The sequence below is a fragment of the Aotus nancymaae genome, unplaced genomic scaffold (assembly GCF_030222135.1).
Source record: "Aotus nancymaae isolate 86718 unplaced genomic scaffold, 86718_ANA_hifiasm-v0.15.2.pri h1tg000006l, whole genome shotgun sequence".
NCBI classification, from domain to species: Eukaryota; Metazoa; Chordata; class Mammalia; order Primates; family Aotidae; genus Aotus; species Aotus nancymaae.
Genome location: NW_026988417.1, coordinates 70,083,258 through 70,110,598, shown reverse-complemented (window position 1 = coordinate 70,110,598; position 27,341 = coordinate 70,083,258). Strand labels below are relative to the sequence as shown.

At 42.0% G+C, this 27,341-nt stretch overlaps 2 protein-coding genes across 5 annotated transcripts in view; one reads left to right on the top strand and one right to left on the bottom strand.

The window, feature by feature from the left end:
* The window catches only part of LOC105713277 (zinc finger and SCAN domain-containing protein 5C-like), a 28,070-nt gene extending 5,669 nt beyond the window's left edge, over positions 1 to 22,401 (bottom strand). The window contains exons 1-2 of one of the 2 annotated variants that reach the window (XM_064368142.1): positions 20,510 to 22,401; positions 127 to 545 (exon numbers count right to left, since the gene is read on the bottom strand). The gene's annotated coding sequence lies outside the window, so the exon portion shown is untranslated. The remainder of the gene's footprint in view (positions 1 to 126; positions 546 to 20,509) is intronic. The other variant, XM_012446907.3, reaches the window with a different exon arrangement.
* A 380-nt stretch (positions 22,402 to 22,781) lies between these two features.
* CCNI (cyclin I) overlaps positions 22,782 to 27,341 on the top strand; it is a 28,737-nt gene continuing 24,177 nt past the window's right edge. For 2 of the 3 annotated variants that reach the window (XM_021669647.2, XM_021669645.2), the window contains exon 1: positions 22,792 to 22,897. Coding sequence is in view for 1 of the 3 variants with exons in the window: in XM_021669648.2 (XP_021525323.1) it covers positions 22,826 to 22,897 (72 nt within the window). In the remaining 2 variants the exon portion in view is untranslated. Of the gene's footprint in view, positions 22,898 to 27,341 lie in introns of all 3 variants that reach the window. The other variant, XM_021669648.2, reaches the window with a different exon arrangement.

Sequence of the window (27,341 nt, the reverse complement as noted above, 5' to 3'; positions counted from 1 at the left end):
CCCAGCACTTTGGGAGGCTGAGGCAGGTGGATCACTTGAATCAGGAGTTTGAGACCAGCCTGGGCAACATGACAAAAGCCGGCTCTACTAAAAATACAAAAATTAGCCAGGCACGGTTGTGCATACCTGTAGTCCCAGCTACTCAGGAGAACTGCTTGAACCTGGGAGGCGAAGGTTGAAGTAATTCAAGATCATGCCACTGCAGTCCAGCCTGGGCCACGGAGCAAGACTGTTAAAAAGGAAAAAAAAAAAAAAAAGAAAAGAAAAAAGAGGGCCAGGTGCGGTGGCTCACATCTGTAATCCCAGCACTTTGGGAGGCCAAGGCAGGTGGATTGCTTGAGCCCAGGAGTTCAATACCAGCCTGATCAACATGGTGAAAGCCTGTCTACTAAAACTACAAAAATTAGCTAGATATGGTGGTGTGTGCCTGTAGTCCCAGCTACTCAGGAGGCTGAGGCAGGAGAATCGCTGGAATCCAGGAGGCAGAGGTTGCAGTGAGCCGAGATGGCACCACTGCACATCAGCCTGGGTGACAGAGCAAGGCTCTGTCAGAAAGAAAGAAAGAGAGAAAGGAAAGAAAGAAAAAGAAAGAAAAAAAAAAGAAAAGAAAGAGAGAAATATTACATATGCATTAGATACATCAACCATCTTCTTCCCACCCATAACCTATTCAAAGAGAATCTGTCCTCTACCTGCAATCACAGTGGTCATACTTATCTCAGGTGAACCATAGACAACTGATTCAGGGTGAGTCAATTCTATGCTCTCCTTTGAGAAACTGTTCCTATTGTGCAGAGAAATTCTGATGTGTGGGTGCATTGAGACAAACATGACACCATGGCAAATCAAAGCCTTGGGTCAGAGTTATGGGAGAACAAACCTCGAGAACCTTGCAAAGATAACAAAGAATGAGACACATGACAGTTTTCACAAAAAGCATTTAAAAAAAAAAAAGAATGAAAAGCAGGTTGCAATTACAGTGCTTCATTATGAGGGTAAAATCATGAGATTGACATGGACAATTTTGGGAGGAAAAAAAAAAGAATGAGATAGAGAAGGAACAAATGGACATACCTAGGGAAGCAGAGATGAGAGATCATCTGATCCTAAAAAGGGTATCTGTTGGATGACTACTTCCTATGCAATAGGATTCTATATTCTGGAATCAGATTATCAGATATGCCTCTGAATAGCTTGAATAAATACCCTTCCTGGCTGGGCGCAGTGGCTCATGACTGTAATCCCAACACTTTGTGAGGCCGAGGTGGGTGGATCACCTGAGGTTGGGAGTTCAAGATCAGCCTGACCAACATGGAGAAACCCCGTCTCTACTAAAAATACAAAATTAGCTGGGTGTGGTAGCGCATGCTTGTAATCCCAGCTATTCAGGAGGCTGAGGTAGGAGAATCACTTGAACCCAGGAGGCAGAGGTTGCAGTGAGCTGAGATCACGCCACTGCACTCCAGCCTGGGCAATAAGAGAGAAACTCCATCTCAATAAATAAATAAATAAATAAATAAATAAATAAATGCCCTTCCTGTCTACACCCAAAGAGCTGTGCTGAGGAAGTTTTGGTTCTTATCAGCAGAGATCTCTAGTTAAGACAATGGTGCACTTATAAGCCACAGGTTTCAGAGTAGTTAAGGAAGGAAGTACACATCCTGTGTAATATGCTCAAGACTGTGAGGCTGCCTGTGGAATGCAAGCAGAGCACTGAAGCTCAGACTGGCAGCATCAAAGGAACAGGCTGCTGAGGACAAGGCATGCAGTTAGGGTAATGAGGTCCCTAAATAAGAAGTATTGAGATTTTTAGCTACCTAAGAAACGGGTACATTCAGATTCCTAGTCTTACTAGCATTAGTTATATTTTTAATATATTATAGTGTAAATGTACATTCAAGATAAGGTGATGAAAAAGTCAAAATCTGGCTATTTGTGACAGTCAAAGCACAGGTTGCATTTTGGCAGGGACAAATGGCATAGGGAACACAGCACTGAGAGAGATTAGATCAAAACTCTTATTTTTCTTACTGCCTCCATCTACCTGCTCTGAATACTAGTGGGAACTCTGCAAGAATTGAATACTCAAAGCACCAACTGCTAGTTATTGCCTTTTTTTTTTTTTTTTTTGAGACAGAGTTTCGCTCTTGTTGCCCAGGCTGGAGTGCAATGGTGCAATCTAGGCTCAATGCAACCCCTGACTCCTGGGTTCAAGTGATTCTCCTGCCTCAGCTTCCCGAGTAGCTGGCATTACAGGCATGTGCCACCATGCCTGGCTAATTTTGTATTTTTAGTAGAGACGGGGTTTCTCCATGTTGACCAGGATGGTCTCAAACTCCCAACCTCAGGAGATCCACCCACCTCAGCCTTCCAAAGTGCTGGGATTACAGGTGTGAGCCAGTGCACCCAGCCAGTTATTGCCTTTTAAAAATTATTATTATTGTTTTTGAGACAAGGTCTCATTTTGTCACTCAGGCTGGAGTGCAGTGGGTGCAATCTTGGCTCACGTAGCCTCAACCTCCTAGGTTCTAGCAATCCTCCCACCTCAGCCTCCCCAGTAGCTTGCTTAGACTAAGACGTGTGCCACCACACTTGGCTAATTTTTGTATTTTCTATGGAGATGGGGTTTCACCATGTTGCGCAGGCTGGTCTCAAAATCCTGGGCTCAAGTGATCCGCCTGTCTTGGCCTCCCAAAGTGCTCATATTACTGGCATGAGCCCGGTAATATTTGGATGCTCAGCCTCTAAAAAATTGTTTTTAAGGGATCTAGATGACATTACAGCATGTGGGCCTGGTGCAGTGGCTCACACCGGTAATCCCAGCATTTGGGAGGCTGAGGTGGGTGATCACTTGAGGCCAGGAGCTCGAGAGCAGCCTGGCCAGTATGGCAAAACCTTGTCTCTACTAAAAATACAAAAATTATCTGGGTGTGGTGACACATGCCTGGAATCTCAGCCACTCAGAAGTCTGAGGCAGGAGAATCCCTTGAACCCAGGAGGCAGAGGTTTCAGTAAGCCGAGATCGTGCCATTATACTCCAGCCTGGGTGACAGAGTAAGACTCTGTAAGTAAGAGAAGAGCACAGAAGATATTCAGAGAGATAATATGAATATCACTGCAGAGTAAACCTAGCTCAAGGGAAATAAACAGAGTCCTGGGAGGTGAGATAGATCCACTAGATCTGAATAGGATCTTAGAATAAAGACGAGAGCTAACAATACTTAGGAAAAGTCACAGGGCATGGTGGCTCACAGCTATAATCCTAGTACTTTGGGAGGCTGAGGCCAGAGGATTACTTGAGGTCAGGAGTTTGAAATCAGCCTGGGTAACATAGTGAGATCCATCTCTAAAAAAAAAGAAAAAATTAGCCAGGCATGGTAGTACACACCTGTAGTCCCAGCTACCTTGGAGGCTGTGGCAGGAGGATCACTTGAGCCCAGGAGGTCTAGGCTGCCGTGAGCTAAGATCACAGCACTGCAATCCACCCTGGGCGACAGAGCGAGACCTTGTCTCAAAAACAAAACAAAATAAAAACCAAAGTGGGAACCTGCTGTAAGATGAGGTACAATTATAAGCAGGGTAAATATAAGGGGAAGTAGGGAAGATAAATGCAGAAAATAATTGACAAGAGCCAGAGTATATTGGTGATAATAGTGTTTTGAATTTTCCCTTGAGGAAGAAATCATTTGGGGGTCTCCAAAAACATTAAACATCGTAAAACCGAAAGGCTAAGATCCTAGTTTGTCTTAGTCAGTTTGGGCTGCTGTAACAAAATTACCACATAATGGGTAGCTTAAGCAACATTTATTTCTCACAGTTCTGGAGACTGAGAAGTCCAAGATCAAAGCACAAGCAGATATCTGGTGAGGGTCTTTTCCTGGCTTGTAAACAGGTGCCTTTTGCTGTATGTTCACATGGCTGACAGATCATCTCTCTCACATCTCTTCTAAGTGCACTAATCCCATTCACAAGGGCTCCATCCTCTTGACCTAAGTACCTCCTAAAGTTCCCACCTCCAAATACCATACCATGACACTGGGGAGTAGGCTTCAACATATGAATTTTGGGGGACACAAATATCCAGTCAATAGCAGAGCTGTCAGAAAAACAGTAGGAGGCATTCGACTCTACTACGTCAGAATAATTTCACACCAAAGTATTGGAAAATGGTAGACCTGGCTATGAGATTTGGGCATTTACTTCCTTTGCATCTGGTCTAGTTAAATCCTGAAGAATTGTAAGGCACAAACCTAACCCAACATTGGAATAGATCAAAAATGTCCTCAGAATTACACCCTTAAGACTTCATGGGTAATTTTAATCCAGACATATTTTAATTTTTTTTTTTTTTTTTTTTTTTTTTGAGATGGAGTCTCAGTCTGTCTCCCAGGCTGAAGTGCAGTAGTGCAATCTTGGCTCACTGCAACCTCTGCCTCTTGGGTTCAAGCGATTCTCCTGCCTCAGCCTCCTGAGTAGCTGGGATTACAGGCACACGCCACCACACCCGGCTAATTTTTGTATTTTTAGTAGAGATGGGGTTTCACCATGTTGGCCAGGCTGGTCTTTTAACTCCTGATCTCAGGTGATTCGCCCGCCTTGGCCTCCCAAAGTGTTGGGATTATAGGCATGAGCCACCATGCCCTGTCAGAAATTTTTAATTGTTACACAAAATATTTTCATAACTGTTCCAGATTTTCCCTTAAAATTGTGATCACTACACAATAGGAATACTGTGTTTGTACCATTATCTCCTGGTTTTGTGGTCAGCTTACTATTTTAATTCAGTCCAAGGCCCTATATTGAGAGTTGGTGCTCAATAAATATTTGTATACTTGTTTATTGAATAAGATAGGGTTACATAACTCCAGCTTTTACTAGTAAATGGGGCTTGCAAAATCATCTGATACTAGCATTCGTCTGAACCATACACTGTATTATGTTGTGTTTATTGAAGAATAATTTATTGTACTCTGGATCTTAAAATAAAGTACCTGTATTTCACTTTGAAAAATGTCTAAAAGAAAAATAAATGGAGACTCTACTGAAAAGGCCTAATGTCATCGACTTAATGGCAAATACAACATGGAATGATGCTCTGGGTAGGATGCTTCATCCTTAGCAAGGAGGATACAATTCCTCCCTGCTACTTCTCTGTGGGTCCTACCCAGAAAAGAGGCTTGAGAAAAAGGCAATTGAATATTTGTAAGTAGCAGTTCATAAAAACTCAGTTAATGCTGAAGAAATAAGTTGGTGGATCTAACTAAATAAAAAATTGTTTCTGATAAGAAAAATGAAACTTAGAAAATCAAATAATGAAGACCAATTTCAAATGTTGTCTTCAGGCACAATGCTTTTCCCTTATCTCTTTCTTAACCATCTTAAAAGAAGACTCTCTATTTATTTAATAGAATTTTATATTTCTACTTCTCTTTTGACAGAAAATGAATTTCTCTCTTAAAAAGTAAAAGTTACATTTAACATACAAGCTTTGCTGCAGTCTAGAAAGTAGAGCAAATTGGAATAGGATGAGAGAGAGAAAAAGGAGAGAAAGAGAAAGAGAATGCCTTGGAATTCACAGTAGTGAGTAGTGTGTTTGTAACATTATCTCCTGGTTTCGAGGTCAGCTTGATTTCTTTGGAATGACCTAAACTGGGCAGGGAACTCACTCTGAATAGTTTTGAGTTAAAGTGTCCAGCCCGTTCCAGGGGTTGTTGAAGTCATGTCACATTAAATGTTACCTGACCCAGTACCACGGAAGTTGATGGGAGCATAAGAGCTAAGAACTGCAAGAAAATGTGTTGACATAAAATTTAGCACTGCTCTTTTGTTTAAAATGTATATCAAACTTATAAAATTCAACATGTACTATTTGACATTCTCATTATTATAAATGCAATTTTAATTCAGTGACTAATGAGAACTTGGCGAATAACTACCTGGGTTTTTTTAACAATTTGAAGAGCCAAAATAGTAATATATTTAAAGGCAAAGGCAAATAACAATATGCTATACATAAATATTGGCCAGGCACCGTGGCTCACGCCTGTAATCCCAGCACTTTGGGAGGCTGAGGCAGGTGGATCACCTGAGGTCAGGAGTTCGAGACCAGCTTGACCAACAAGGTAAAATCCTGTCTCTACTAAAAATACAAAAATTAGCCGGGTGTGGTGGCAGGCGCCTGTAGTCCCAGCTACTTGGGAAGCTGAGACAAGAAAATTGCTTTAACCTGGGAGGCAGAGGATATATATATATAAAGCAAGGTGACCCTCTTTAGAAACCTATTAAAGGATTGTAACACCAGCAGAGACAGGATTCCACTTCACTTCACTCCCCCATTACCTAGAATGACAGAGATACTGACCTCAAGGGACTCAAACTAGCATCAGTAATGGGGGACTGTGATGATTTGTAAGTATATTCCATGAGGCAGTGACCCCCTAGTGGCATGCCAAGGTCAGCGCGTATCTGAGGAGTGTCAGTAAGACAGGTATACCAAAGTGATCAGGCACAGAACAAAGAGATGGAGTTCTCTTAATGGCTGTCAAAAAAATCAAACTGACTTTTCTGAGACCTGCCAAGGGAAGGAGGAACTTTGAGTGCTGGGAGGACTGGAGAACTGGGGTGCCAGTATTTACACAGGTGGGGCTCAGAGCTAGAAATTCCTCTTGCCGTAATACTAACATCTGAAGGTGCTATGGAATATGAGGATATACTATGTATTGATTACAGTAAACTTTACTGAATTGTTTAATGTAAATTGACTGGCTCAATATAAAAAAGGTCCTCAAAAAAATCTTTTGAAAAGACTTCCTAATGTTAGCCTTTAACTTCTAACATTAGAGATAATATTATCATTATGATAAAGTATCCTGGCTTTATTGATTTAGGTAATTACATTTTATTTTGGCTCTTTTGTTTAAAATATATATCAAATTTATAAAATTCAACATGTACTACTTGAGATTCCCAGTATTATAAATGCAATCTTAATTCAGCGACAATGAGAACTTGGTGAATAACTATCTGGCTTTTTGAACAATTTTAAAAGCCAAAATAGTAATATCTTTAAAGGCAAAGGCAAATAACAATATAGTACACAGAAATATAAAAGCAATACTATCACTAACATAGTCTTGTTTTTTCATATGGACAAGATCCAGTTTCTATAACCTTAACTGCAGCTTTCTACAGTAAGGAATATGGTGTGTGTATAATAGTGCATGTGGGAGTGCTGTCAAATGAAGTCTGGTCTACGTTCTACTCAGCAGTTCTCTGGATGAAAAAAAAAATGACTTGGCATTCATATCACCTTTTTAATATTTATTGCCAATTTATATGTTTATTATACTTTTTTTTTTTTTTTTTTTTTTTGAGACAGAGTCTTGCTCTGTCTCCCAGGCTGGATTGCAGTGGTGCAATCTTGGCTCACTGCAACCTCTGCCTCTTGGGGTCAAGTGATTCTCCTGTCTCAGCCTCCCAAGTAGCTTAGATTACAGATGCACCCCACCCCACCCAGCTATTGTTTGTATTTTTAGTAGAGACAGGGTTTCACCATGTTGGCCTCAAACTCCTGACCCCAGGTGATCCATCTACCTTGGTCTCCCAAAGTGCTGCAATTACAGGCGTGAGCCACTGCACCCGGCCTGTATATTGTAAATTCTTGATAGTGGTCAAGAGGCCAAGTTTCAATGAACCTATAAAAATTTATCAGTAGCCCCCTCTAAAAGCCATGATGAAGAATGTTTAATATTTGGGGAGGAGGGAAAGATCTCACAGAATATTGCAGTTTCTGCCCCATAAAGATTGGTTCCTCTCACCGTATTTCTCCACCATTATTTTTTTCTCTTTATCTTACCTTAACCTCAAGTGTTCAGAAGACACTTTAGATTCTGGAATAGAATAGGCTGAGCATGGTGGCTCACGCCTGTAATCATCCTAGCACTTTGGGAGGCCGAGGCAGGAAGATCACTTGAGGCTAGGAGTTTGAGGCCAGCCTGAGCAACATGAAGAAAACCCCATCTCTATTAAAAATATTTTTAAAATTAGCCAGGTGTGGTGGCTCATGTCTGTAGTCTCAGCTGCTCGGGAGGCTAAGGCATGAAAATCACTTAAACCCAGGAGGCAGAGGTTGCAGTGAGCTGAGACCACGCCATTGCACTCCAGCCTGGTTGACAGAGCGAAACTCTGTCTCAAAAACGAAAACAAAAAGATTCTGGAATAGAACTTCTCTCATGCTTTAGAGTAGTGGATTTGGGAATATGATTAATTTATTTCTTCAAAATGCAAGTCATCATTAGTATGAGCAAGATTTAAGTCAAAATTAGCTGATCATTTTTTACGTGGGTTAATCCAAAGAGTTATTTAGTGTTGTTAGATACTTGAGTCTTAACTTTCTGCTGTCATACAGTTCAAATAAGTAACCTATTAATAATAGCTTCCGGAACACAATTAAAAGAAGAAAATTCCTTTGGAATGTATTACTTAGAGAATTTACAGAATACCACCCCCACCCCCTGGCAATCTTTCAAGGTAAAATAGGAAAAACTATTTTTCCAAGCTGGCTTAATTATATTAAAGACACAAAGATGAATAAACTTTCAAAAACTTCTCTGAGAAAACTCCCCAAGTGACTGAAAAGACCCCCTTTTGGCCAAGACGACTACAGAGAAACCTTAAAACTACGTTCCCAGGGCCATGACACAATGGGAGGTCCCACTTTTTATACTCTGTCGCTTGCTAACCACCATCAGGCTTCCTTCCCTACATCAAAAACAGAAATCAGCCCTTTCAAAACAATGTCTGCACCGCTGATTTTAACTAACCACCTGATGCTCATCTTCCCTTTTGCAGTTTCCACAAAACAACTGACCAGCATTTCTTCCTGATAAGAGACCACCAACCATGGCATGGTTCTGGCCAGTCAATAGAGAATGTGCAGTGAAGGTTTTTGTGTCTTTTGCTTCAGTTTCTGACGTCAGAGGGCCAGAAATGCCACCCTCGGATCATGCTAACACAGCCATTTTTTGAACATGGGACCCATGGGGAGACTTGAAGCTCAACTTTACATGTGTATGTTTCTCCTTTCATAAATATGCATGACTCCTCCTATAGCTTAATTAATATGCATATTCGGCCTCCCCATTTAGCATAAATCTCTCTTATTCTTCCAACTCTCCAAGTGCCTGTTTCTGGCTTCTGGCTAGAGGCTACGTTTTTCATCCTGACAGAATGACTGCCTGCAAGCTGCAACCCATTATGAGAAATAAAGCTCTCCTTTCCAAGTTTATGAACCTTGTCATTCTTCAGCTGACACCTCTGTATACCAGGCGCAGTGGTTCATGCCTGTAATTTTAGTTACTCAGGAGGCTGAAGCAGGAGAATCAATTTAGCCCAGGAATTAGAGGCTGCAGTGAGCTATGACTGCACGCCAGCCTGGGCAACAGAGACGAACCCTGTCTCCTAAAAACAAAACAAAACAAAACAAAAAAACCCAAATCTTCTCCATGTCAGTGATATATTTGTGTTGCTATATTAGAAAATAAATGAGTTTTTGTAAAACTTTTGTCCCTTGATAAAAAATATATGTATACATTTTGAGAGAGTCTCACTCTGTCCCCAGGCTGGAGTGCAGTAGCACAACTTGGCTCACTGCAAGCCTCACCTCCCAGGTTCAAGCAATTCTCATACCTCAGTCTCCTGAGTAGCTAGAACTACAGGCGTGTGCCATCACACTTGGCTAATTTTTGTATTTGTAATAGAGGTGGGGTTGCCAGGCTGGTCTCGAACTCCTGACCTCAAGTGATCCTCCTGACCTCAAGTGATCCTCCTGTCTCAGCCTCCCAAAGTGCTGGGATTACAGGCGTGAGCCATTGCACTTGGCTGAGAAAATAATTTTTATCTGAGGAATACAAATCCTTTTAATTATCAGGCCCAGATAGACATTAAAATGAAACTGCAGTCATGCCTGATTCTTGCCTTTGAGCTGTGTGTTCATCTCTTAAAACTGCTTCCTATTGACACAAGTAGCTATAAATTAACCTATTAATGCTACACCAGATACTATAACCTACATCCTTTAGCTTAACAACATCCAGCCAATTACTAATCAATGTTATTTCTGTGAACCAATGCAAATTCCTGGCAAACAACTTTGTATTAGTCTACTCCCTGCCTTGCTTTTTGCCTTTAAAAATCCACCTGTAACTGCTGTTATTCAGAGTTGGGTATTTAGGGCAACTTGAATCTATGCTCTCAGGCTGCAATCCTCAACCTTTGCCCAAATAAACTCTCTATTTACATTAATTTTGCCTCAGCTTCTTCCGTGTAGGTTGACACCCTTTGTGCTATTTATGAAGCCTTTTTTCAATCACACTAAAGACGGAAATCACAGTCTTGTAGGATTATCAGTATGGCATGGGGGTTGGAGGTGGGGAGGATACAGAATAGCACTGATGAACTAAAATTTACTTTTTTAGGAAATTAGCATCTCCCTTGAATGATTCTGATGTCTTTACTCACACACAAAATCTACTAATCCAACAGAACCCAGGAAATCACCTAGTGGTTTAATACTCACAAATCATATCATGTTGTTCTTAAGAGAGAATGTTAAGGATAGGATATGTCCATAAAACTAGCTCCCAATCCTCCTATTCTGTTTTATGCTCTATTATGAGGTCTCAGTTCCCATTTACTCTGCAAGTCCAGTTCTGCTTTTTCTTCTAGCTTATTGGACCTTTTGCTCTACTGGTTTTCTAGATTCTGCTTCCTGTTCTCCTAATAGGGTGTATGCGTAGGTTTATAATGCAGATCACTTTTGGGTGGCCTCATAGCACTCTCCAGCCCACTCCCAATTACGTGTTTTCTCCTGATGTTTCAAGTGATCCAAAACAGCCGTCTGGGACCAATGTGACTTTAAACTCTGAGGCTCCGAGAAAAATATTAAGGTTTCCTGTTCTATGTTAGCTACAGAGAGAAATCTCCCCAGCGTCAAGGTTGAAATAGCTTTTCTTTTATGCACTCCCTGCAAAGAAATGAAGCTTGAACAATATTTATACCTTTTGAATCTCCTAGTCCAGATGGTCTAAAAACTGGGTCCTTTAGTTCTCACCTACATTTCTTTCGTCTTTACTAAATTCACATTGCACTTTGGTAGGAGGGATATCTAAAAGTAAGCCCTGAAATAAGGCCTCAAAGAGAAAGAAAAAGTTAAAGTTAAGAAAGAGACGAAATAGGAGAGAATATACAATAAAGAAAAAATATATATATACACATATATATTTTTGAGGCAGAGTCTTGCTTTGTTGCCCAGGTTGGAGTGCAGTGGCGCAATCTCGGCTTACTGCATCCTCCACCTCCCGGGTTCAAGCAATTCTCCTGCCTCAGCCTCCCAAGTAGCTGGGATTACAGGCGCCTACTACCATGCCCGGCTAATTTTGCATTTTTAGTAGAGACCTGGTTTTGCCATGTCGACCACGCTGGTTTCAAACTCCTGACCTCAGGCAATCCACCTGCCTTCGCCTCCCAAAGTTTTGGGATTACAGGCATGAGTCACCGCACCTGGCCAAAGAAAAACATTTTTGAAATCTAAGGCATCATATTGAGATACGTGAAATGGCTGGGTGAGGTGGCTCATACCTGTTATCCCAATATTTTGGGGGCCCAAAGCAGGAGGATCAGTTGAGGTCAAGAGTTCAAGACCAGCCTGCGCAGCATGGCAAGACCCCATCTCTACAAAAATTAGCAGGGCATGGTGCCTTGTGCCTGTAGTCCCAGCTACTTGGGATGCTGAGGTGGAAGGATCACTTGAGACCAGGAGGTCAGGCTGCAGTGAGCCAAGATTGTGCCACTGCTCCTGCCTGGGCGACAGAGAGAGACCCTGTTCCCCAACAAAAAAGAAAAAGAAAATATATGAAATGTATAAAAACAAAGATTCATTACGAAAAATATATAGACCAAAAGAAAAAGTATTGAAAGGAAAAAAATCCAATTTGTCATTTGTCAAAAAAAGGTTGAAAATCAAGCATGATAGGCAAATATTCCAACATACATTCCCTAAATAAATCAAACTGTTCTTTAGGACACCCACCCCACCTCATTCCTGCTACCAGTATCAGATGATCAAGGTCAAGTCTCTCAGAAAGTCACTGGTTAATTTTCATAAATCCAACAAAACGGCATTCAAAGCCCTTTGCAGTCTGAACTGTAAATTGTCATTGTTGTAGAAGGTAGTAAGACGGTTAATTTTATGTGTGAACTTGTCTGAGCCACAGTGCTCAGATATTTGGTAAAATACCATTCTGGAGTTTCTTAGTAGATGTTATTTTATTTTATTTTTTTTTTTGAGACTGAGTTTCGCTCTTGTTACCCAGGCTGGAGTGCAATGGCGCGATCTCGGCTCACTGCAACCTCCGCCTCCTGGGTTCAGGCAATTCTCCTGCCTCAGCCTCCTGAGTAGCTGGGATTACAGGCACGCGCCACCATGCCCAGCTAATTTTTTGTATTTTTAGTAGAGATGGGGTTTCACCATGTTGACTAGGATGGTCTTGATCTCTTGACCTCGTGATCCACCCGCCTCGGCCTCCCAAAGTGCTGGGATTACAGGCATGAGCCACCACGCCCGGCCCCAGTAGATGTTATTTTTTAATGGATCAGATTAACATTTAAGTATAATCTGAATAAAGCATGTCACCCTCCATAAGAGTAGGTGTCATCCAATCAGTTGAAGATCTTAATAGAACAAACACTGATTTCCCCTAAGCAAGAAGGAATTCAGCTAGAAGACTGATTATGGCCTTGAAACTGCCACCCTTTCCTGGGTCTCCAGCCCAGCCTGCAGATCTTGAATTTACCAAGCCTCCATAATTGTGTGAGCCAATTCCTTAAAATAAATCTCTCTCTCGCTCTCTACACACACAAACGCACATGTGCGCGCACACACATGTACCCTGTTGACTATGTTTCTCAGGAGAACCCCAATATAGAGATAAAATCAAAGATTCTATAATAAGAAATATGAATTCAGGCCCTGGATCTGCCATCTACTAACTGTATATATTGGAAAAGTTACTTTACTTTGTGAGGCCAAGGTGGGTGTCGCCTGAGGTCCGGATTTCAAGACTGGCCTGGCCAACATGGTGAAACCCTGTCTCTACTAAAAATACAAAATTAGCTGGGAATGGTGGTGCATGCCTGTAATCTCAGCTACTCGGGAGGCTGAGGCAGGAGAATAGCTTGAACCAGAGAGATGGAGGTTACAGTGAGCCGAGATCATGCCATGGCACTCCAGCCTGGGCAACAAAAGCAAGACTCCAAATCAAAAAACAAACCAACAAATAAATAACATGGGAATAAATGAGGCTGAGTGTGGTTGTGCATACTTGTAGTCCCAGCACTTTGGGAGGCTGAGGTGGGAGGACTGCCTGAGGCCAGGAGTTTGAGACTAGCCAGGGCAACATAGTAAGACTCTGTCTCTACAAAAGAAATTAGCTGGGCTCCTGCTTGAGCCCAGGAGTTGAGGCTGCAGTGAGCTGTGATCACACTCAGGCCCAGGCAACAGAGCAAGACTCTGTCTCCAAACAATAATGATAATAGTAATAAAATAAAATGGGAAGAAGTAATCCTTTAGCTCTTTAGCCAGGTTAGATTGTATTCCATGTAATTCTCTTATTATCTCTATTCCTCTGTTCCTGCTACACCCTTTGCCTGTCGTAGCTGTTCTTGTCTACTTAGATAACTGTTACTTTTCTTCCCGTACCTGTGGCAATTTTAAAATCAGCTCCATGAATTCTTTGATACTCTTCAAGTTTAATTCCTCTCCCATTCAGTATAGCCGGGACTTAGTGAGTTGCTTCTAATGAACAGAATATGGCAGCAGTTGCAGCTTCCATCTTGTCTCTCTCTGCCCTCTCCACCATCACTTGTTATATGTGAAGCCAGCTGCTTGATCTTGGACAGCCCTATGGAGAGGCCTAGTGGCAAGGAACTGAAGCTTCTGCCCACAGCCACTGACCTGGGAGGCAGATTCTCCAGCCCCTCCATGACTTCAGCCCCAGTCAACAAGTTCACTGAAATGTTACAGTAGATAGCTTGTCAGACATGGGCAGAGCAGAAGAGGGGCCCCCACACAAGGAATGTCAGGCAACCATAAGGTGATTATTTCTTTTTTTTTCTTGTGTCCTTCCCCCCAGCTATTTATTTATTTTTTTGAGACAGAGTCTTGCTCTGTTGCCCAGGCTGGAGTGCAGTGACACGATCTTGGTTCACTCCAACCTCTGCCTCCCGGGTTCAAGCAGTTCTCTGCCTCAGCCTCCTGAGTAGCTGGAATTACAGACGCCACCACACGTGGCTCATTTTTGTATTTTTAGTAGAGACAGGGTTTCACCACGTTAGTCAGGCTGCTCTCAAACTCCTGACCTCGTGATTCACCCTCCTCGGCCTCCCAAAGTGCTAGGATTACAGGCGTGAGCCACCGCACCTGGCCCAGGTGATTATTCCAATGGTCTCTCTAAAATAATAATTGGTTGCAGCCAGCGCCAGGCAAAGAGTTTCCCAATAAACAAAAACACCAGAAAATGGTGATCATCAGTTTCCCAATAAGATCTCAGGAATTGGGCGAGTGGGCTAAAGCATGCACATTAAGAGGCAAAATGGCAGTTTAACTGATACATGACCTTCTAGAAACGTTTGACTGGTAAGGGAAGAACACCTCAAGCGAGCATGCATACAACACCAGTAAATACACTGCGCATGCTCCCCTCCCTAGCTCTAGTAGGCCACTGTGCATGCAGACAGCCCAGTCCCAGAGAAGAATCAGGGGAGAAGGGATGCAAGACCCTGGAAGCATGCCATCATACAAAGCCCTAAGTCAAAAAGTCAAACCGCACACTTCATCTCTGAAGTCACCCACTTGGGCCTCTTCCAAGTATATTTCCTTTCATTCCTGTTCTAAAAGATTTTTAATAAACTTTCACTCCTGCTCTAAAACTGTCCTCAGTCTCTCCTTTTGCCTTATGCCTGTCAGTCGAATTCTTTCTTCCAAAGAGGCAAGAATTGAGGTTGCTGCACACCTGTATATCTTTGCCACCACTAACAGTAACCTCATGAAAGATGCTGAGCCAGAACCGCCTAGCTAAAGCTCCTGAGCCTCAGAAACTGTATATATATTTTTATTTATTTTGGCCAGGTGCAGTTGACTCATGCCTGTAATCTCAAAACTCGGGGAGGCGAAGGCAGGTGGATTGCCTGAGGTCAGGAGTTCGAAACCAGTGTGGCCAACACGGCAAAACCACGTCTCTACTAAAAATGCAAAATCAGCCAGGCGTGGTGGTAGGCGCCTGTAATCCCAGCTACTTGGGAGGCTGAGGCAGGAGAATTGCTTGAACCCGGGAGGTGGAGGATGCAGTAAGCCGAGATCGTGCCACTGCACTCCAACCTGGGCAACAAAGCAAGACTCTGCCTCAAAAATATATATGTGTATATATATATTTTTTCTTTATTGTATATTCTCTCCTATTTCGTCTCTTTCTTAACTTTAACTTTTTCTTTCTCTTTGAGGCCTTATTTCAGGGCTTACTTTTAGATATCCCTCCTACCAAAGTGCAATGTGAATTTAGTAAAGACGAAAGAAATGTAGGTGAGAACTAAAGGACCCAGTTTTTAGACCATCTGGACTAGGAGATTCAAAAGGTATAAATATTGTTCAAGCTTCATTTCTTTGCAGGGAGTGCATAAAAGAAAAGCTATTTCAACCTTGACGCTGGGGAGATTTCTCTCTGTAGCTAACATAGAACAGGAAACCTTAATATTTTTCTCGGAGCCTCAGAGTTTAAAGTCACATTGGTCCCAGACGGCTGTTTTGGATCACTTGAAACATCAGGAGAAAACACGTAATTGGGAGTGGGCTGGAGAGTGCTATGAGGCCACCCAAAAGTGATCTGCATTATAAACCTACGCATACACCCTATTAGGAGAACAGGAAGCAGAATCTAGAAAACCAGTAGAGCAAAAGGTCCAATAAGCTAGAAGAAAAAGCAGAACTGGACTTGCAGAGTAAATGGGAACTGAGACCTCATAATAGAGCATAAAACAGAATAGGAGGATTGGGAGCTAGTTTTATGGACATATCCTATCCTTAACAAGAAATATATATTCTTCCTAATCCAGGAGAAAATCAATGGAAATCTGATGAGAAACAATTGTAGTCTGTTCTCTCCGAAGCCTGCTGCTTGGAGGCTTCGTCTGCATAATGGGAAACTTGGTGTCCACAACCTCTTATCTCAAACCAGACGTTCATTCGACTGATGCTCTTTAGACAAGAATTTAACTCTTTCAAGTAACTGCCAATTAGAAAATCCTTGAATCAGCTCTGTAGTGGTTCAAGCTTGTAATCCCAGCACTTTGGGAGGCTGGAGCAACCATGCCCAAGAGTTTGAGACCCACCTGGCCAACATGGTGAAACCCTGTGGCTACTAAAAAAAATATGAAAATTAGCTGGGCATGGTGGTGTATGCCTGTAATCCCAGCTACTCAGGAGGCTGAGGCAGGAAAATTGAAAAGCACTTGAGCCTGGGAGGTGGAGGTTGCAGTGAGGCTGTCATTGTGCCACTGAACTCCAGCCTGGGCGACAGATGAGATTCTGTCTCAGAAAAAAAAAAAAAGGAAGAGAAAGAGAGAGAGATAAAGAAAAGAAAATCCTTGAATCCATTTATTACCTGGAAACCCTCCACCCCCCACCCTCCCTGTTTCCAGTTGTCCCACCTTTCTGGACAGACCAATATACATCACACATGATAAACTATCTTGTGGAAACATTATCTACAAATTTCATTTAGGATAAAGGAGACTAGAAGCTTCTGTCATTAAATAGAAATAGACTTGCTTTCTTTACTTTTAAAAATGTAAGCAGTATTTCTAGAAATACTTAATGATAGGAAACCACTTTCTGGTCATCAATTTGATTCCCTTCCATTGTCCTAGACATCTGAAAAGATCTCATTTTACACTATTTTGCATTACAGAACACAGTATGCTTTTTTTTTTTTTTTTTGGAGACAGGGTCTTACTCTGTAGCCAAGGCTGGAGTGCAGTGGCGTGATCTCAGCTCATAGCAACCTCTACCTCCAGGTCAAGCAATTCTCCTGCCTCAGCCTCCAGAGTAGCTGGGATTACAGGCACATACCACCATGCCTGGCTCACTTTTTGCATTTTTAGTAGAGACAGGGTTTCGCCATGTTGGCTAGGCTGGTCTCAAACTCCTGGCCTCAAGAGATCCACCCGCCTCAGCCTCCCAAAGTGCTGGGATTACAGGCATGAGCCACCACGCCCAGCCACTGTCTGATAGCTGTTTCTCATCTGCTTCCTTACTCTGCTCCTCTGTGATACGAAGTCAGGTATGGTTTAATTTCAAGATTCAATATTCTAGTCACGAAATAAAACAAGTCTGAAATCCTTTTCCAGTAAAAATCTACTCTTTAGACACACAAATAACAACTGTACACTACACTTCAAAAAATATTTGTTTTAAGACTAAATGCAAGCCAAAAATCACCATAAGGTGACTATTTTTGTCCTAAAATTTAGTGCAAGCCAGAAACCTCCAAGGGAGAGACAGTAAAGAATAGTGATTGAAAGCATTCTATGATTTGGAGACAGTTAAGCTGGGTTTGAATCCTGGCTGTGCCCCTCTAAGCTATGTGGCCAATATTGGGAATTACTTTACCTCTTTATCTTTGGTAAAACAGGACAACATAAATACCTACTATAGAGGAGTGCTGTGGGGACAGACACAAAAGAATGCGATAAAAATGCTTAGTACAAAGTTTGGTACATAGTGAGTGATAAACATGTATTAGTTATTATTACTCTCTCTTTTTTTAATTTAAGAGACAGGGTCTTTCTGTGTTGCCCAGGCTGGCTTGAACTCCTGGGCTTAATGATACTCCTACCTTGGCCTCCCAAAGCAGTGGGATTACAGGCATGAACTACCACATCTAGAAAAGCCATGTAGAATGGTAATCTAACTTTACTATTTAGAATTCCTAAATAGAAATTATTGACCTATACACGGATAATAATGTTTTCTTTATATATCTCATTTATTTTCTTGGGGAATTTTATAAACTTTTGATTTTTTACAACTGCAATTCATTGTAAAAACGATATTGGTTATTAAGAAAAAAAAAATGGCCAGGCGAGGTGGCTCAAGCCTGTAATCCCAGCACCTTGGGAAACCAAGGCGGGTGGATCACCTGAGGTTAGGAATTTGAGACCGGCCTGGCCAAAAAGGGAAAACCCTGTCTCTACTAAAAATACAAAAATTAGCTGGGCATGGTGGCACATGCCTGTAATCCCAGCTACTCAGGAGGCTGAGGCAGAAGAATCACTTGAAGCTGGGAGGCCGAGGTTGCAGTGAGCTGAGATTATGTCATTGCACTACAGCCTGGGCAAAAAGAGCGGGACCCTGTCTCAAAAAAAATTTTTTTTGAATTAAAGTAAGGTCTGACAAATGAATACTGAAAAGCAAGAATGTCCATATTGGCTATGCACAGTGCCTCATTCCTGTCATCCAGCACTTTGGGAGGCTGAGGCAGGTGGATTGCTTGAGCTCTAGCATTTCAGATCAGCCTGGACAACATGATGAAACCCTGTCTCTACAAAAAATACAAAAATTAGCTGGGCATAGTGGTGCACACCTGTAGTCCCAGCTACTCAGAAGGGTGAGGTGGGAGGATTGCTTGAAACCAGGAGGTGGAGGCTGCAATGAGCTGAGATCACACCACACTGCACTCCAGCCTGAGTGACAGGGTGAGATCTTGTTTCAAAAGAAAAAAAAAAAAAAAGAATATCCATACTTTTTATTCAGACAACTGCAACTAGTTACATACCCACCTATTAATTACTTGCAATTATATTTATAGTATTGTAGATTAAATTGTCACTGGCAATCTCATAGGCAGTAAGATAGTCTTAATAAAGATAAGTATATAATTAAATGGGAGCTCTTAAAGACTCCTGGTAACATTTTAATTGGCTTAACCTTCTGCCTAGGAGCTGGCAATTGGTATTCAGTAAAAGCTATAAAAACGTAATATTGTTGGACCTAGAAATAGCCCCAAAGAGGTTATGAATGATGTTAATTGAATTCTTTTTGTTTTTCATTTTTTGGGTAGCAGCTTTATTATTATATAACTCAAACACTATAGAAGTAATCCATTTAAAGTATACAATTCAATGGTTTTTAGTACAGGTTGCATGTCCCTAATACAAAAATATGAAATGCTTCAAAATCCAAAACTTTTTGAGTGCCAACATGACACTCAAAGGAAGTGCTCATTTTGGATTTTCAGACTAGGGATGATCAATTAGTAAGTATATAATGTAATGAAAACATTTCCAAATCTGAAAAAAATCTAAAATTCAAAATATTTGTAGTCTCAAATATTTTAGATAACACTCAACCTGAATATTTAGTGTTGTGCAACCATCAACAGAATCAATCTCAGAACATTTTTCTCATCTCAAAAAGAAGCCTTCAAAAAATTAGTTGGGCATAGTGGTATGCTCCTGTGGTTCCAGCTATGCAAGAGGCTGAGGCAGGAGGATTGCTTGATCCTGGAGGTCAAGGCTACAGTGAGCCATCTTCATGCCACTGCACTCCAGCCTGCAGCCTGGGTGACAGAGTAAGACCCTCTCTCCAGGAAAAAAAAAAAAAAAAAAGGAAAAGAAAAGAAAAAAAGAAACTCCAACATCATTTAACTATCATCCCCTAATCCCATGCCTGCCCCTAGCCCTAAGCAACCACTTAATTACTTTCTGTCTCTATATATTCGCCTATTCTGGACATTCATATAAATGGAATCATAAAATATGTGGTATTTTGTGACTGGCTTCTTTCATTTAGCATAATGCTTTCAAAGGTTATGTATGTTATAGCACATTAGTACTTCCTTTTCATGGCCCAATAAGATTCCATTGTATAGGTTGGGCGTGGTGGCTCATGCCTGTAATCCCAGCACTTTGGAGAGGCTAAGGAGGGAGGACTGCTAGAGACCAGGAGTTTGAGACCAGTCTGGACAACATAGTAAGTCTCACAGCACTCCAAATTGGGCCACGGAGCCAGACCCCATCTCTAAAAGAAAAAAAAAAATTCCATTGTATATAGATTTATCACATTTGATTCATGCATTCACCAGCTGATGAACATTTAGGTTATTTCATCTTTGGCTACTATGAATAATACTAGCATTTGTAAATAAGTTTTTACATGGACAAATATTTTCATTTCTCTTGGGTATACATCTAGGAGTGGAATTTGCATTATTCTTATTGGAGTGAAAATAACAAGCAATTTCATAGTCTAACAATGAAATTATGCTACACTCTCAGTAGTGTTATGCAGAAATGCTACACTCTCAAGAGTAACATGCAGAAAAATGGTGACTTTGTTGAATGAAGACCATATAATAGGCTGCATGAAGTGAAAAAAAGAAAAAAAAAGGATATAACCCACTTGAAATCCTCCTGGGGCTTCCAATGGGACTTTCCATTCCCTCTTCTGTTCTATGGCATCTGTCCTCTGCTTTCACATCCTGCTTCAGTTGTCTGAGGGCCAGCCACACTAGCTTTCAGAGATTTTTAGAATGTCTCAGCTTCGGAGCCTTTTCACATTGCTTCCTCTGCCTGTATCATTCTTTGCCCAGTGGTTTCAAGTCTCATCTTAAATGTCACTTCTTCAGAAAAACCTTCTCTGATACCAGGCAAAAGGCATGTGTTTCCAAAGCAGCCGGCGATTTTTCCATCTTAATGGTTTTGATACTAGAATTGTTTACTTGGTCAAATATTGAGAGCCTTTTATATGCAGGGATACGGGGTGAAACAAAACATGCAAGATCCCTGCCATCTGCAAACCTATATTCTAGGGAGGGGGATACAGGTACAAATGAATAATAAATGTACTTGGTAATTTTAGATAGTGATAATTAGCTCAATGGTTATCCTCTGTTTGGACTGCAAACTCCATGAAGACAGGAGCTATGTCTGCCTTGGCTACTTCCAGTTTGCTAAAAGTCTGGCCACTAAATAAGCTCAATACATATTTTTTCACTGACAGTTAAAACAGGTATATAAGAGAAATGGGGGGAAAAATGGGACTTCTATAAATGGTTGAGATCTAGCCCTTCTCTTCTTTTAAATTTTAATTATTAAAAAATATGTAATGCCACATATTTTTAGATAATTAACAATTAAAATAGCAAAAAGTTACCATTTATACTAACAGAACCCCAAATAAAACCCATTTACGTCACCACACACTCATTAAGCACCTGTTAATAAAACCTATTATGAAATACTCTGACGTGTTGGTTAAGTGGATAAAATCCCCCTGGCAAGGCTAGGTGCACAGTGGCTCATGACTGCAATCCCAGCACTTGGGGAGGCCGAGGTGGGTGGATCACGAGGTCAGGAATTCAAGAGCAGCCTGGCCAAGATGGTTGAACCTCGTCTATACTAAAAATACAAAAATTAGCCGGGAGTGAGGGCAGACGCCTGTAATCCCAGCTACTTGGGAGGCTGAGGCAGACAACTGCTTGAACCTGGGAGTGGAAGGTTGCAGGGATCCGCGATCGCGCCACCGCACTTCAGCCTGGGCGACAGTATCAAGGAAAAAAAGAAATCCCTTTGGCGCATTACCAAGTAGGTTCATCGCCGTCAGCAGCATAATTCATGGTTTTCGCCGAGGCTTTAAGTATCCGTGATATGATTCTCCCTAATTTTCCGATTTCTAAAACCCTTCAGAATCTCCCTCCACCCACACAATGTGGCAGCGAGAAAAACCGCATTCTATTTACACGTCAATGGTAAGAAGAGAACACATATTTTGCTAGGTCAACAAATCATGCAAGATCTCCACCCGAGAGATCAGTAGCCCCTTCCCAGTGAATCCTTCTAAGAGCCTGGAGATGAGTAGGGCTGGATAGAACCAAGCTACGCTAGGCTGGACCAGAGCAGCGCTCGGCCGCTTCTTTCTTCCCCGGGCGCCTGCGCAGCGCACTCTCCGGCCACCGCACGCCTTCTCAGCAGAGCCTGGAGACGCTGACGTCACCGCGTAGACTGCAAGCAACTCTTCGCTCCTTCAAGGAAAATGAGTCCACGCACCTTCGGCTTTTCTTAGCCCCCAGAAAATGTCCTCCCTCCTTCCATCCCAGTGCCAACAACTTCCCCAGCCCGTCTCCTTTTGGCGGGACTTCTCCGTACTCTCGTTGGACCCCGAAGGCAGCGGAGAGGAAGAGAAAGGGTGAAAGACCAATTCGCGTTGTTTACAAGAAGTAGGCGAGTCTAGGAATCGATCCGCGAGGGCGGAGCCGAGGAAGCCGGCACTTTTTCTTCCCTTCCCCTCCCTCCCCAGCCTTCCCCGCGAGCGGACGCGGCAGCGGCTCTGCCTCGCTTTTTCTTATTTTTTTTCCCCCCTTTCCCCTTTCTTTTTTTTTTTTCCCCTCCCCCTCTTTCACCATTTCCCCTTGGAGGCGCTTTCCCCGGGCAGGGGCAGAGCCGGTCTCACCCCCCGCCTCTCCCCGTCTCCCGCCGCCCTATGGCGAGAGGGAGCCCCCTCCCCACCCGGCCTCGAGCAGCTGCGGCCTCAGGCCGGGGGACATCATGGAACTAATTCGCTGACGAACCCAGAGGCCGCAGCCGTGCGTCCCGCTCGAGCGCTAGTGCCCGCGTCCCTCGGCCCGCTTCCGCCTCTTCTCCCTCCTCAGTCGGCCCCGTCGTCCCGCGCGCACCGTCGCCGCGCGTCGAGGAGAATGAGGTGGTAACGGGCCCCCGGATGACCCCTCGTCACCATTGTGAGGCCTACAGCTCTGCCGGGGAGGAGGAGGAGGAGGAAGAGGAGGAGAAGGTGAGGGGCGGGGGCGGGGGGCTTGACGCGTCTTCGCGGCCGGCGCCGACGCGCTGGGGCCCCGCCGCTCCCCCCGCGCCGCCCGAGTGGCAGCACCCGTGGCTACGCTCTGCTTGCCGGTGACCCGCCCTCCCGCATCCCCCGCGCCCGGGGAACCTCGGGGCCGCCCTCTTCGTCCTCCCGCCCCAAACCTACCCGGCACCTGCCCAGTTGAAAACGGCCCTACTGTGTTCCATTTAAGGCCAGTTTTTGTGTTAGCGAGTAACTTTTTTTTTGTGGCAGCAGCAAATTACCTACTCTATAGTGCGTGTTGGAGGCTCTGCGAGCCTGTGTTTATACACAAAGAAGGGGACACACCCCCACCTTCAGGTTGAACGGTCCTGCGGGGACTCCGGGAAGATGCTTAACTTTGCAAAGCGGAGTCAATGCCAAGTGAATGGGGTGAACTTCCGGTGCTGGGAAATTCGGGGGAGGGCAACATTACCCAGGGCTTGGGGCAGGTGGGTGGGGTAATCCGGAGGAGGTGAGATTTGAGTTGTACCCAAAAAGCCAGATTAAATATCGGAATTTGAAGGAGGGCAAATGGGCCTCTGATGGAGCTGGGGGTTCCGTTGCAGATCGTTTTAGCAGAAGTTGAGAATTGGGTAGCACAACAGTGGGAGGTGTTTCGGGAGGTAGAATGGATTCAGACTCTGAACTAAAATATTTAGGTTTTATTCTGTCATTGGGGAGCCACTCTGTTTTGAGCAGCAGAGCATTACAATAATGATTGTTAAATAACAACACTTGAGGCTTATCTGCCAGGCATTCTCCTAAGTGGCTTGCAATTCATTTAATCCTCCCAAGGCTGGTAGTAGGAGCCTCATCTTACAGATGAGGAAAACTGAGACACTACAAGATTAACTTTCTCCTTAGGCAACACGGCTAAAACCCGGTAGCCAGAATTAAGTCTGATTCTACACTGTGTGGTCTCTGACCTGAAAATGGATTTGTTGAAATAACTGCTTCTAGCTTTTCCAGGTCGTTTGTGGCAGATGAAATAGAAAGGATTGGTCAAATAGATTAAGAAATAATGGACAGAATAGATTTAGATTGGTTAATTTGGGACCAGAGAATCTCAGAGAGATTCTGAGCCTCTGGACTGGAAATTTCTTAATACTGATGAAGTGTCAAGAAATACACAATCAGCATGTGTTAGGGAAGTTCAGTAAAGTTGATCTGCAGTTACAGATAGTGAGTTTATGTGGTAATGTGACATCCTAGTAGGTTAGAATGGGTCTTACAATGTATCTTGCTCAAGATTGGAAGCTGAGAGTCTGTTTTATTTTGATTGTGTAATACATTAAAAATGAATATTCATCTTACTGTGTATGTTTCTTCGTCTTTAAAATGGGCTTTACAGCTGAAATGGGGGTAGTGAATAAGAAACTAGAAAAAAAAAATGGACTTACTAATACCAATTTCATGAAGTTGTGGGAAGATTACATGAGTTAATATAGCATATAGCACTTTGAACAATAGGTGGCCAAGTAGTAAGCATTCCGTGCTTTACTTGTTAAGCTTTTTACAAGTGAAGCTGTTATTTATTAGGCATAATGCTAAATTCTGGAGATGGACATCAAATAATTTATTATAATAGGAAAGGCAAGTCTTCCAATAATCACAAAGCAATTAAATGTAAAAGTAGAATTATGTCCAAGTACAGATGAAGGAATGCAGGGCACAACTGCACAAATTTAGAGTCTTACAAACTGATGGCAACTTTAGGAAGGGAGGTATGAGCTAGAGGACATTTAAAGTTGAAAGAACAGTTTTTGTACATCCTTGGAGATCAGGAAAGAGCATACACTTGGAATTGCAAGTACCTTTATTGTTTCTAACGCATAAAGTCAAGGAGGGAGTGGTAGAACTTCAGGTGTCTTGTATGGTCACATTAATCCCTCCTTTCAGAAGGGAAACTAAGATTCAGAACTCAGCACCAGTACAGGATTATTAATGGAATTGGTATGATGATGATAGTAAATACAATAATACATATTAGTGAAGTTGTTTATATTGTATACCCAGCACTGTGCAGCACTTTTCCTCAGAGCAGCAGGGGGCCGGGTATATATATCCGAAGTAGTTATGCTGTACAATAAGCATTACCTGTTACCTCAGACATTTGATAAGCGTGGAGAAAGGAGAAGCAGCAGCAATTGAGCAAATGGGAGGAGAAATGTGAAACTGGTTTAAACTTTTATGTGTGTAAAAAAGTGCTAACCAAAATATAGTCTTCTGTTATTTCCTGCTTTTCTAAAAAGCATGCAAAATTGGATGTGACCAATAATTAGGCTTACAGTAACAAGATAGAACTATATAGTTGTTTTTTAAAACAGTAAAATTGTATTCTTAGCAGAATTTATTAATCTAACTCAAAATGTGTTTTACACATTAGAAAATAGGCTTTTGTTTTGTCAGTAAAAGAAAACCGAAGCCCATGATTTCTGTATCATAGTATCTTACTAGTCTTGTCTTTTGTTCTCTTTATGTAGAACATACATATGACCCTTTACTGCTAAATATTTCACAAGAATAGTAATAATCTCTTATAGAATCATAGCAAATTTTTCATTTTTGGTAAATTTAGCATTCGATACATTGACTTGTGTAATCTGTCACAATTACATCATTTGACCCACTAATAACCTTTATACCATTTGTCTCCTTCCAATACAGCATCCAGTTGAGGATCAGGTATTGCAGCTTCTTTTCTATATTTGTATTTATTTTCTTGAGACAGTCTCCCTCTGTCGTCCAGGCTATAACTCAGTGGCATGATCTTGGCTCTCTGCAACCTCCACCTACTGGGTTCAAGCAGTTCTCCTGCCTCAGCCTACTGAGTGGCTGAGACCACAGACATGCACTGTTATGCCTGGCTCATTTTTGTATTTTTATTGGAGACAGGGTCTTACCATGTTGGCCAGGCTGGTCTCGAACTCCTGGCCTCAAGTAATCCGCCTACCTTGGCCTCCCAAAGTGCTGGCATTACAGGCATGAGCCACCCCGTGCAGCCAATTTTTCTATGGCCTCACTGAATCTGCAGCATCCCCAAAGGTATCCCCTGTTGTTTTTGTCTTGCAATTATTTGTATCCCGTTTTAGTTTTAGTTTTTTCTTTTTCTTTCTTAAGAGATTGAATCTCACTTTGTTGCCCAGGCTGGAGTGAGGTGGTGTAATCATAGCTGACTGCAGCCTCAAGCTCCTCAGCTTACGTAGGAACCTCCTGAGCAGCTGAGTCAACAAGCAGGCGTGCAACATCATGCTTGGCTAATTAAAAAAAATTTTTTGGTGGAGACAGGGGTCTCGCTCTATTGTCCAGGCTGGTTTCAGACTCCTGTCCTTGAGTGCTCCTCTCACTTCTGCCTCATGAAGTTCTGGGATCACAGGCAAGCGCTCACCATGCCCCACCTTTTGTCCCATTTTTTAAAGTTTAAGGAAATTTTAACTCTTTCCTTTTTTTTTTGTTAGCTTTCTCTAGAGTGAGCAGTGATTCCTTTTTTTTTTTTTTCCCTATTGATAATGTTGTATTGCATTGATTTCTGAATCTTGAAACAAGCTTGCATACCTGGAACAAATCCCAGTTGGTTGTGGTATATAATCCTTTGTTTATATTGCTGGATTCAGTTTGCTAGTATTTTGTTGAGAAATTTTGCATTTCAGAAGAAACACTATAGTTTTCTAGTGATGTCTGTCTGGTCTTGGTAGCAGGGTAATAACTGACTTCAAAGAATAAATTGGGAAGCATTTGTAAAGAATTGCTGTCAGTTTTTCTGAAAATGGTTGGTAGAATTAACCAGTGAAGCCATCTGGGCATGGATTTTTCTTTGACAGTGCTTTAAAAAATTACTATTTAAATCTTTTGTTACACAACTACTCAGCTTTTTTATTTCTTTTCTTTTTTTCTTTTGGAATCATCTCACCAGTGCAGCTTTTTACTTCTTACGTTTTGGGATTTTTTATTTCTGGAAACTGGACTAATTCATCTAAATTTTCCTATTTAGTTACATATAGTTGTACATAAAAGTTTTTTTATAATTTTTATTTGTTTTTTCTTTTTTTGTTTTTTTATATAATTTTTATTTCTGTAAGCTAGGTAATAATGTCCTGTTTTTATTCCTGATTTTAGTAATTTGTCCTCTGTATTTTCTTGGTCAGTCTAGCTGGCTAAAGGTGTGTCTATTTTGATCTTTTCAAAGAATCGGCTGCTGGTTTCATTGACTTTTTCACTGCAGTTTTTGTACTCTCTACTTCATTAGTTTCCATTCTAATATTTAGTATTTCCTTGCTTCTGTCTTGCTTTTGGAACAATTTACTCTTCTGTTTTCATTATCTTAAAGGTGAAAGATTAGGCTGTTCATTTGAGATACCCTTTTTTAGTAGAGGCATTTTCAGGAATTATTTCT